Raw genomic sequence first — 12,461 nt, forward strand, 5'->3', positions numbered from 1 at the left:
CTTCAGTGTTTCAATAAGATCACCTCTCATTCTTCTAACCTCCAATGGATATAGAGCCAATCTGTTCAATCTTTCTTCCTAGGAAATTTCCTTCATCCCACGAATCAATTGAATGAACATTCCATTCGCCTTCTTCATCACTTGCTGTACCTGCATATTCACTTTTTGTGGTTCATGTACTCCATGCTACAGAAAGGCTATGGGCCTGCCAGCATCCCAGCTGTAGTGTTGAAGATTTGTGCTCTAAAACTAGTTAAGTAGTTCAAAACTGCTACATTACTGGAATCAACCTGACAATGTGGAAAATTGCCCAGGGATGTCTTCTCCACAAAAAGCAAGACAGATCCAATCTGACCAATTGCTACAACACAAAAGCAAAATATTGCAGATGCTGGAAATTTGAAATAAAAATAGAAAGTGCTGGAAATATTCGGTTTCAGGTCAATGACCCTTCTTCAGAACTGAGGAAATATAGAAACGTAATAGGTTTCAAGGAAGTGAAAGCTGATGAGGGGGCAGGAAGAACAAATGGGAAGGGTTGTGTTTGGGTGAAGTGCAGTAGAGCCTGAATGACAAAAAAGTTTCATGGTACGTAAGCCAAAGGGAGTGCTAATGAGTAAATAAACAAAGGATGTGTGCAGATGAGATGTGAATGGATGGATAGCAGCCATCCAAATATTAAGTGAAGGAATAAAGAAGGAAATGAGAAAAAAAGAAACCCAAGAAAAAAGCATGAAACAAAATAGAGGCAAAGGTCACGATCGAACATTTTTGAACTTAACGTTGAGTCCAGAAAGTTGTAGAGTACAGAGTTAAAAGATGAGATGCCATTCCTTGAACTTATGTTGACTAATTATCATCCCATCAGCAAACTAGTGGAATATCCATTATCCACCATCTTAAACGTTCATTCTCTCCACACTGGTGCAATTTGGCTGCAGGGTGCACCATCCACAAGATGCACTGCAGCAACTCACCAAGTCCTCACCACCCAGAACAGCAAGAGTAACAGATGTATAGGAGCATCACCACCTCAGAGGTTCCCTTTAAGTCACCCACCATCCTGACTTCAAAATATATCATCATTCCTTCATTGTCACTAGGCCAAAATCCTGGAACACTCTACCTAACCACAGTGTAAGAATACCTTCAATATATGAAATATAGCCATTAAAGAAAGTGGCTCACCACCATCTTCTTGAGGGTAACTAGGTTTGGGCAACAAATTCTGGCATTGCTAACTGTGCACATCACAAGAATGATTTTTTTTTAATTTCTCCTTAGACTGAGCAGATAATATACATATGAGCATATGAAATAGAAGCAGAAGTAGGCCATTCGGTCCCTCAAGCATTCTCCGTCATTCAATAAGATCATGGCTAATCTGTTTGTGTTTTGAATTCCACATTCCCAATTTACAGCTATTACTGGAATGTTTTTCTGTGCTCTATAGTGAAGACAGAAGCAAAATGTTTATTCATTTCATCCGCCATTTCCTTATTATCTACCTGAATTCTGCCCCCCCCCCCCCCCCCCCCCCCCCCCCGCCACTGTCACTTTCTAGAGGACCAACACTCACTTTGCTTCTTTAACTTTTTGAATACCAGTAGAAACTCTTGCTTCCTGTTTTCACATTTCTAGCTAGCTCTCTCTCATGCTCTAATTTCTTTCTCCTGATTAACCTTTCAGTCATTCTCTGCTGTTCTTTATATTTTGACCAATCTCTAACCTGCCATTCATCTTTGCACAGTTACATGCTTTTTTCTTAACTGCCTTTGCTAACCACGGGCGGTGGATCCCCCCCCCACTTTGAATTTTCCTTTATAATAGGAATATAACTATTCGTAGTATTCTGAAATATTGATCTATCTCCTATCCTAGTATCCCGGTTTACTTTAACTAGCTCAGCTTTCATGCCCACACAGTTGCCCTTATTTAATTTTAAAATGCTAATCTTGGACCCACTCTTCCTTCTTTCAAATTGGATGGTAAATTAAATCATATTGTGGTTGCTACTACCAAGGGGTGTCTTTATTCTGAGGTCATTAATTAATCCTGTCACATTACAAAATACTGAGTCTAATATAACATGCTCTCTAAGATAAAAACAAGTACTGCAGATGCAGGAAATCCAAAAACAAAACAGAAAAATGCTTGAAAAACTCAGCAGGTCTGACAGCATCTGTGGCGAGAAAAACAGAGTTGACATTTCAAGACACATGAAGGGTCATATGGATTTGAAACGTCAACTCTTTTTATCTCTGCACAGATGCTGTCAGACCTGCTGAGTTTTTCCAGCATTTTTCTGTTTTTCTTTCTATAACCTGCTCTCTGGTTGGTTCCAGAGCATGCTGCTCTTAAAAAAAACTAACTCAAGAATTCTACGAACTCCTCATCGAGGCCACTACTGCCAGCCTGATTTTTCCAGTTTATAAGTAGATTAAAATCACCCTTGACTATTGGAGTCCTTCATCACAAGCAGCTACTATTTATTCTTGTATACTTTGTCCTACATTGTGGTTACTGTTAAGGGGTCTGTAGACCGCTACTACGAGTGAATTCTTTCCCCTACTGTTCCTCATCTGTACCCAAATAGATTCTATATCCTGATCTCCTAAACCAAAGGTCATCTCTAACTATTGCACCGATGCCATCCTCGATCAACAGTGCTACCCCTTCGCCGTTACCTAGCTTCCTATTCTACTTGAATATCATATACCCTTCAATATGCAGGTTCCAATCCTTGCCACGCCTCTGTAATGGCTATCAGATCATATTAATTTCAGTGTGTGTCATCAATTCATTTACTTCGTTATGAATTGTGATGAATTGAGCATTCAGATATAGAGCCTTTAGTTTTGTTTGTTTTGTTATCTTTGTAACATCCAGCCTTGACTATTGGAGTATTCTTAGGTTTTATCACTCTGCCCCCTCTGCTATTCTATGACCCTCATTTCCCACATTATTATTATGGTCTCCTGCTTTGAATCAATCCCTTGATTTGCCACATCTACCCAAGTTTAATCCCCCTTCCCCCTTGTTTAGGCTAAAGCCCTCTCTACTTCTCTCGTTATGCAATTCGCAAGAGCACACATTCCAGCACAGTTCAGGTGCCAACTGTCCCGACAGTACAGCCCCCACTTTCCCCAGTACAGGTGCCAGTGCCCCACGAACCAGAACCCACATTTCCCACACCAGTCTTTGAGCCACACATTCATCTCTCTACTCTTATTTGTCCTGTGCCAATAATCCACTGATTATTACCTTTTGAGGTTCTGCTTAATTTGGTACCTAGCTTTTCATACTGACTGCAGAACCACCTTCCTTGTCCTGCCTATGTCATTGGCACTTACACGGACCATGACAACTGGATCCTCCCCCTCCCCACTGCAAGTTCCTCTCCAGCCCTGAGTAGATGTCCTGAACCCAGGCACCGGGCAAGCAACACAACCTTCTGGACTCTCGCTTTTTGCTGCACAGAACAGTGTCAATTCCCCTCACTATATTATTCCCTACTACCACTACGTTCCTTGTTGCTTCCTCTGCTTGAACAGCTTCCTGTAGCGTGGTGCCATGGCCAGCCTGCTCATCCACCTTGCAGACCTCGCTTTCATCCACGCAGGTTGTGAGCACCTCAAACCTGTTTGACAATTGCAAAGTCTGAGGCTCCTCCACTACTGTCTGCTCGACCCCCATTACCTGCCTCACTCATGGTCACATACTCCTATTCCTCACTGCTGACTAAAACGGACAACCCTCTTCTAAAAGGTGTGACCATCTTCTGGAACAAAGTGTCGACGTATTTCTCCCCCTCCCTTATGTAGCGCAGTGTGCACAGTTCGAATTCCAGATCAGTAATCCTGATCTAGAATTCCTCCACCTGCTTACGTTTTCTGTAGATGTGTTTGTCCTGGATCGCCTTGTCATCCAAAAGCTCCCACTTTCCACAGCTGCAACATAAGACCTGTCCTGCCATTATTACTTATGTTATTTAGTTAACTTAATTTAATTAACTTAGAATAATTTGTATGTATGCTATACTTCTATCCCCTGTGCACCAAGTTCCCATGTGAGCCTAATTTGCTACTTACTCAGCCTCCATCTCACTCCAACATAGTTGTGTGCCTCCTTGCGTGCCCCTTACTTATTTGTAAATGTTTTCCAGACTGTGAAATTGAACCACCATTGTAGACTTAAGAAGAAACCAGATCCAGAGGCTAAAGATAGAAGTCTGATTTGAGCCTGAAAAAATCTCTCTGATTGCTTAGCCATTGAATGGTAGTGCCTTTCACATGTAATCTCAACCTCAGTTTCAATTTTTGGCATGTTTTAGCCTTAGCTACAGTCATTGTTCAATGTAACAAGACCCTTGTCTCAAAGTTGACCCTGGAATCTCAAAATCTTGGAGGGGTGGTACTGGTACCACTTCTAGTGATCACATCAACAGGACAGATCAGCATGTGTATGGTTCATTGATTTTTGTATTTACATAATTCCTTGTGAGGTATGGCATTCTTCATTCTATCTGTAAATCTTATTTTGTACAATGTAATTTTCTTCCATTTCTCATCTGGATTTCCCTATTTCTTCCTTTTTATGTTGACATCTATTTCGAAGTTATAACTTGCTATCTATGACTATAGTATTTCAATTGTGGTCAAAACTTTAAAGTTGTAGCTGCCTAAGAATGGGGAGCTCGATACAAACGTCAGCCTTAAGTTCGACTTTTTTGAAGAAACAACGGAAATGAACTTATGAATGTAGGTAATATGATGTATATTTGTCACAATTACTTTTTCTCCCCCTCTAGGAATATCTGCCTCTGGGATACACTTGTGCCACAAACCAATAGCCTAATTCATGGTGAGTTTAATAGAAAATATATGGTGTCAAATTCACAATAACATCTATAATGAATCTTTATAGGCAGTAGTTATTGAAAAATAGTTGCCAGAATAATTGAAGAAAATCAATTAACTTCAGCGTATTCATTTGCGACCTTTTAGCAAATGATGCATGTTTGTTATGGGACGGCCGATGGTAAATGCTGAGCTGCTCAAATCCCAAAGGGAAACTTGAAACAACTGTTTTGTAATTTGTATATATTTCGAGTTTTGTGTCTTGAATTCAGAAATAATAAGACCACCGAGTCTTACAGGCTTCTTACAAAGCTAAGTTAAACCTTTATTAAATTTAAAAAATGATTTTAAGCAGATACAAAGGTTTACAAATTACTACAATGATGACTCCTAGCTCCCCTAGTTAATCGAACTCCCATTTACACCTCCGTTAAGCCAACAGTAAAACAACGTAGATTTAAACAGCCCAGGCAAAGCACATACCCTAGATAGTCAAGTTCAAAATAAGTTTTTCTCAGCTTCAGTTTCTTGTAGATAGCAGCCTGAGGCTTACAAGCTGGAGGCTATCACACTTGTTAGACTTTAAAATGCCTTCTTTCATACACACAACCTCATCTCCTTTATACAGATTTCCCCTTTGAATGCAAATTCCCATTGTTTCACTATGTCTTTGGACTTTACTTCTCTAATAATAAAAATCTATTATAGTACCAATTTTACCAGTAACATTTGGGGAAAAATAAGCACACTATTTCTTAACGTCTACTGGCTAGGTGAAACATTTCACCCCCTCTTTTGAATTCAAAATTCTAGTTAAAGATGGAAATGTTCCCTAAACTTAACCTATGTTTACCTACTTAACATTTCAAACCTAGCTTATCTTATGATGCATCAAAGCCTTCAGACCAGCTACCTTTAATTCAATTAAGTCCCAGACACACCCATAGACATAGATCCCACTATTACTTTACAATAAATTCCAATAACGCTATGAAAATTATTATATATTCCTGAAACAGTTAAAAGTTTCCAAAAAAAAACCAAGGTTTTTGATTTTTTTTTTTAAACAAGTTTTACTATTCAGCTGCTGAGGCCCAGGTTTTGGAACACTCTCCCTAAACCTCTCCTCCACTCTACTGCTGTTTCCTCCTTTAGGACACTGTTTGACCAGGCTTTTGGTCTCTGCCATACTACCTCCCTGCGTGGTTCAGTGTAAAATATTGTTCTGATAATTGCCTTTTGGATCACCTTGAGATATTTTACTACTTTAAATGAGCTTTGTAAATGCAAGTTATTGGTGCTGAAAAGGCAGTGTCAGATATATTCTGCACCATATTTAAATCATTTAAACTCTGCATAGTATTTCTGTCTTAGAGAATTGCGATTTTTTTTGATGGAGTAAGCATTAAAGGAATGGATTTATGTGTACAGTACAAGGTACATATTTTAACATACTATTTAAGCACCTACTTGATTATGCCAGGCATGCCTGAATACAAACTTAGTCATCTAGTAATTGGAACTCTTTTGAACTGCAAATTTACCTTTTTCCTCTTTATTTTAATAGTGTACTTCAGAATTGTGTTTGCACTATTGGGATACTTTATTTTGCTTCAGCTACTATCTTTTGAGTTTACTAATGCTAACGGGGAGCATTTAGAAAAGTGCACACAAGTGTAATTTCAGTTGTGCAATAAATCTTTAATGTATTTTTCCCATTAGTTTCATTAAAAGTTTTGTATTTTAAACTGAAATGATCAGAGAAGCTTTGTGCTACAATGTGGAAAAAGTGCAGTTTAATTTAATTTGGAATGATTCCTTTCCTTTGTTTAATACAGAGCCTTCTGTTGATTTTATATTTCATTAAAGATGTGTTGCCACTATTGGCTCGCAACATGCATGCCTTTTGCAGTTTCCAGCTGAATCCACTAAGTCCAGCAACCAGGAGACTTTATTTACTTTTAAATTGGGTCTTCCCAACCCAGGTTTTATGGAGTGTGGTAAATTTATTTTGGGGTTGTACCCCAGTTGTGTGAGATTTGTGTGTTAGGAACCTGTGGCATGGGTATAGGTCTTGCACACAATATCAAAGCAGCTTTAGGAAAGCTGGGTAGCATCTAGATATGCTCTATCTTCCTGTCACCTTCAGGCGGAGGTAAGGAATTCACTCTTTGCTGTACCTAAACACCATGTGAAGAAAACACAAGTATGACTGTTATAAACAAACAGTTTAACAGTGTCATTTGCTCATAGTCCATGTTAAAATACACATCCAATTGTAGAGTCATTGTTATTGAGTTGTACTTCCAACTATACATGCTTTTAAGGCCATGCAAAGCAGTGGTCTGCGTATGTGTACTTGCATGTTCTCTGCTCAGTAGCTTTCAGGTGCTGATTGGAAAGTGCATTTCACTATTCGTGGCTCATTTTTTTTATGTAGAAAGCTGATAGTGTTTTGCATCGTCAGAATGATTTGCCTTTGGCTCCCACTGAGTCAGTTGATCTGTAAAACAAAACATTTTGGTGCAGTTTGTTTTGAGGAGTTTTTACTGCAGGATGTAAAAACAATGCAAATTCTAGTGTAACTAGTTGATATTGTCTAGAAAGTTTATTTGAAAAACTGTACAGGACTGCCAGATTATCCATAAACAAGGTGACTGGTTCAGTGTATCGTTTTTGCATTCCAGCTTTCACCTGTCATGATAGTGGAGCCACCGTGTTGGCATATGCATCAAAGCAACAACTTTTGATATCAGGAGGAAGAAAAGGATACATTTGTATATTTGACCTACGTCAGAGATTACTGCGTCAAACTTTTCAGTCTCATGATTCACCTATCAAAGCAATTGCTGTAGATCCATCAGAGGAATACTTCATTACAGGGTCTGCCGAGGGTAATATGAAGGTACAAGTGATATATAAAATATTATTTATCAATTTAAAATAATGGTGACACACTTACTTGTAACTAGAAATGTTTTTTTTCCCCAGAAAAAAAACAGCAATCTTAAAATATCTAAACATTTACTGGAGAATAACTGAAAATATGCCAGTATCCATAACCCTGTTTTAGGCAGCACCAAGCCAAAATGCTGCATTTTATAGAGGATTGTTTAGGACGTGAATTGATTTTTGAGTCCATTTAAGCTTGTTCCATGTTATGGGTCGATACTTTAGTCATCCATAATCCATTGATAAATTTAAAGATCGCAAAATCTGTCTCACCCTCTCCTCCTGATTTATGTTTTTGCCTCCATAAGAAGTCCCATTTGCTTTGTGGAAAAGTCCCACGGATTCGGCATTCATTGTAATATGCAGACAATTATTAACTTATACAGCGTGGAATGCAAGGATATTCTGCTTGGATAAGTCCGACTTCCATGTGACGGATTTTTCCTTCTTGCACTTTATCTACTGGCTACGTAAAGCACATTAGTACTAAGTACAGCATTTTGCCTTCTGAAATAAGTTATTTTGGTAAAGTACTATTTATATTTGAAAAATGTCACGGGGCCAAGTTGCAAGTAGAGTGTGATGGTACTGGAGAAGCTACACACTTTTGATGAAGCTCGAATGGGATGAAAGTTTGCACCTACGATCCACATCATCTTGAGTTCTAGCTTCAGCCTTGTTGCTTTGAGGGGGTTGCTGAGCAAAACTCAAGCATGTCCCCACAATTAAGTGAATTTAAGTGAAAACAGTCACTGGCCTCCTTTTGCCAGCTCGGAAGCCGTTGGGAGAGAATTTGAGGTAGCGGTTTTAGTGCATGACAGTCAACTGCATTCAGTGCATGTCTCCAGCAGGTTAAAGTAGTGTGCTTAAAAGATATCCCTTTATGGGTGGAGAGGATTAGGAAAGCTGGTGAACATGCCCCGCAGTAAACTTTTCAGACTGCACTCCGTTTACGCTGACTTGCTTTTACCTTTAGGTTTGGAGCTTGTCTACCCACAGCCTGATTCACACATTCTCAAATGAGCATGCTCGCCAATCACTCTTCAGAAACATAGGAACAGGAGTCATGCAAGTAGAAACTGGTCCAGCAAATCATATGTTCTCGTGTGGAGCTGATGGAACCATGAAGATGAGGATCCTGCCAGATCGTTTTAGCACAGGGACTGGGAAATTAGATATCTGGCAAAATGATGTTAGATTTATACTATGATAGCGACGTCGTCAACATAGCCCCTCGACTTAAATTCAGAGCTGAAATATTCTGCGTGTTAAGTGTAGGGAGAACATTGCTGCCACAGAGAGATGTGTTGAGCTGAAGTGGAGATTTTCTTTCTTGTTTTAATTCTTAATGCACTGATGCCTTAAGAAGATTGTAAACTTTTGAATTTTGTTAATAATTAAAACTAGGAATTCTTGAATCTAAATGTGTCAAAATGTAAGAATGATGTAATTTTATTGTACAATAAGGTAAAATGTGTTGCTGCTAAAAAAAAAAAGCTTTTCTTCGTTGATACAGGTTGCCGGTATTTTTTGAAGTGTCAAATGTACAGCACTCTAAAGAGAATCAAATAGTACAAGATACAATAATTATCTTTTTTAAGCTTGTATTAAGAGTTTGTACATGATAAGGTGATCTGAACTGTGACCATTCCTTGTTTATTTGCCTTAGGAAGCCCCTGAAATACAAGCTATAGATACTTATTTTTTTGCTTAAAATCTTCAAACAGGAGAACATAGCTAGTGTTCCAGGTGTTTGTGGCAAGGGAGAATTTAAAAAAAAACCATGCACAGCATTTTACAATAAAATGGAAGGCAAAAGTATAAAAAAAAGAAATCCTTTGTCTTGAGCTATAGCTGTAAATGTGATCCACTAAAGTTTAAATGGTTCTTCCACTGAGACAATAATATCTAAATTAATTGTTATCTCTTTTTGTGTGCAAGCATACATAGCCATAGGGAACTGCAAGCAGCCGCTACTGCCAGTGCCACTTTGTAACAGTCCAATAATGGGTGTATTGCTGTCGAGCCAAGATTACTCAATATCTGAATTTAAAAAGATTAGTAACCCATGATGTGGGGAATCAAGGACACGCAGCTGCATCCTACAGTCCATTATGCAATGTATTGGTATGAAAGAAAATTGTTTTAAAACATTTTTTGACCTAAACTAAGTAGTTAAAGCTCTATTGTGAGTTCTGTTAGTAAAAGATTAGAAAACCTTTGCTGCAATAAGACAGTAAATGGACATCGAACATTTATCTTGAACATCCTAGGTTAGAAAGGATTAATGATATGCAGAGTTGTTCAATTTAAAAAAAAAATGTATCTTTTATATGGTCAAATGTTTAAATGCAATGCTTGATGGAAAATAAGCCAAAACCAGACTAATGGTTGGAGCTTTCCTTTCCTGAAAGCAAGTTGAAGTAAAAGTTGCATATTTATAAACTGCTAATTGATTATCCTTTGTTATGACTAAATGTATAGCGTGTGAAGGAATAATCACTTCTAAAGATAAATTTTGAGCAAATGCCCTCAGCTTCAACTTCTAATATTTACCTTTGCATATGTTATGATTCATTACATTCAGCATTCCTGTTCTAAAACAAAAGCAAAATTTCCATACTTCTGATTTTTTAAAAAAAACATTTTTTATGCTTTTTGGATGTTTCCCATCTAATGTCATGTACCAGTACCAGTGAGGGAAGGTTGACAGTTCCCCTAGACTTACTCCACCTTCCTTTTCCGTGTCAACTGAAAAGACATGAATGGAAGTGGAACCATGATTACTTGACCATCCTATTTTGTTTTAATTCCCTCTCCGCATAAGGAACATTTGCCCTTGCCAGCATGTACTGATCAAACTGACGAATCAGGTATTCAGAACATTGGAAAATGCTGAGCTAAACCTCTACCTTACCAATTTACCTATCAAATTCGTAATGTTACTGGTTCACTTTTTAACTAGTCATTTTTGTGTAAATCAATTTACTTTTATAAAAGAAAGGTAAGCACCATCTTTTTAGACCAACTAAAAGGATATGTGTTAGGATTAATGAATTGCACTAGCACTATGTTAGTCAAACAGCAGCTACTTCATTACAAGATCCAGATGTAAAAGTATACAGCAGTACAAATTGAACCTTGTACAATTGGAAAACTTCCTTATATTCCATCAAATGCAGGAATAATTATAACTGCTTTTTAAAAAATATATATATTTGCTATTGTTTCATGCACACCCAATATTGGAAATAATCATTTTTAGGTAAAAGATCATAGCAGTTCACTTATTGTGAATGAAAGCACATTGTTTTATAAGTGTTGACAACCTGGGTTATAAAACAAATAAAGCATTTTGTGTATTGCTTAGCAAAGAGGAATAAAATCTTATGTTTTTGTAATGGGTTCACTTTTTAATACGCAGTTGGCATATGCCACAGTGTGTGTTTGAAGTATAAGATTAAGCATGAAGTCAAGTGCACATGTAACCTTAACTGATCACAGTTTTATGTATCTATTAATTTCATTAATTATATGAATTCTTGCTTTGCAAATGTTTTCATATATAGGCATTACATGCACGCATTTACATTCATCATAGTATATATAAAGGACTTATTCAGGGTTGTATTTTTTTTTTCGTTATATACTCAGGTCTTTGCTTTAAAATGTTTCAGTATAATTAAAACACTTATTGGTAAAACTTAATTTTATCTGTCAGATAATCGCGTTTGTTTATTTAATAGGTAAGAGTATAACAACAGAAAGGAAGAGTACAGAAGAATCAAATCTTGGTCATTTTAATTGTGCAATAAAATGTATTAATTTTATTATAGAGCAAAATTTATGAAATACTATTGATATATCTGAAAAAAAACTTTTTTTCCTCTTTCCTACTTATATGGAATATGCTGTAATAATTAATTTCAAAGAAAATACTGCACAGCTTAATCATTATCATTGACTCCTAAATTACCCAGAGATTTTGAACTCAGCACCTAAAGTAAAAATTAGCCTTATGCTTTGAATCATAATAAAAGAGAAATATGTAATTCCAAGTTAAAAATTACTGGTGCTCAGCTTCTGGTTATATTATCAGAGGCTGGCTGTACTGAATTTTCTTCAAACAGAATTATGTCAATCATGTTGTACTTAACATAAATAATTGTTTCAATAAAACAGCTATAGAAGGAAAAACATTTTGGCATGGTTCTTATAATGTGGAGCTCCTGTTGTAGACTTTGTAACTGGAGATAAAGAGCATCTCTTTAAAGAGAGCTTTGTCATCCCTACTAATTTATCTAATTAAATACAAATTGGTGCTGCTGTTAAACTCTGTCACATCCTAGTGGTATTCCTTCCTGAACACACTACTTGCTGTACTTTATCTCAAAAATTCTTCATTTAAATTATTAAGCAATGCATCTTTAGTACAAAAATGATTTTGCATTATCAAGAATAGATTTAATTGGCAGTCTCTACTTTCCCCACCTCACAACTTCCAGGCTTTGACACCTTTGTTCAGATCCAGATACCACCACCTTCCCTCTAGAAACTGGACAGAATGTGCAAAGAAGGAATGAATTTGCACTTGTCTAATCCCTTTGACAATCTGCAAATGCCCCAAAAAGCTTAATGGCCTATGAAGTA

The 12,461-nt window shown here is 37.2% G+C and overlaps 1 protein-coding gene across 4 annotated transcripts in view; it reads left to right on the top strand.

The window, feature by feature from the left end:
- The window catches only part of LOC121277398 (dmX-like protein 1), a 258,411-nt gene extending 246,403 nt beyond the window's left edge, over positions 1-12,008 (top strand). For all 4 annotated transcript variants that reach the window (XM_041186812.1, XM_041186814.1, XM_041186813.1 and 1 more), the window contains 3 exons: positions 4,811-4,863; positions 7,547-7,764; positions 8,788-12,008. In XM_041186812.1, the coding sequence (XP_041042746.1) occupies positions 4,811-4,863; positions 7,547-7,764; positions 8,788-9,021 (505 nt within the window). In that variant the 3' untranslated portion in view covers positions 9,022-12,008. The remainder of the gene's footprint in view (positions 1-4,810; positions 4,864-7,546; positions 7,765-8,787) is intronic.
- Positions 12,009-12,461: the final 453 nt, after the last annotated feature.

Source organism: Carcharodon carcharias, chromosome 4 (assembly GCF_017639515.1).
Source record: "Carcharodon carcharias isolate sCarCar2 chromosome 4, sCarCar2.pri, whole genome shotgun sequence".
Classification (NCBI taxonomy): Eukaryota; Metazoa; Chordata; class Chondrichthyes; order Lamniformes; family Lamnidae; genus Carcharodon; species Carcharodon carcharias.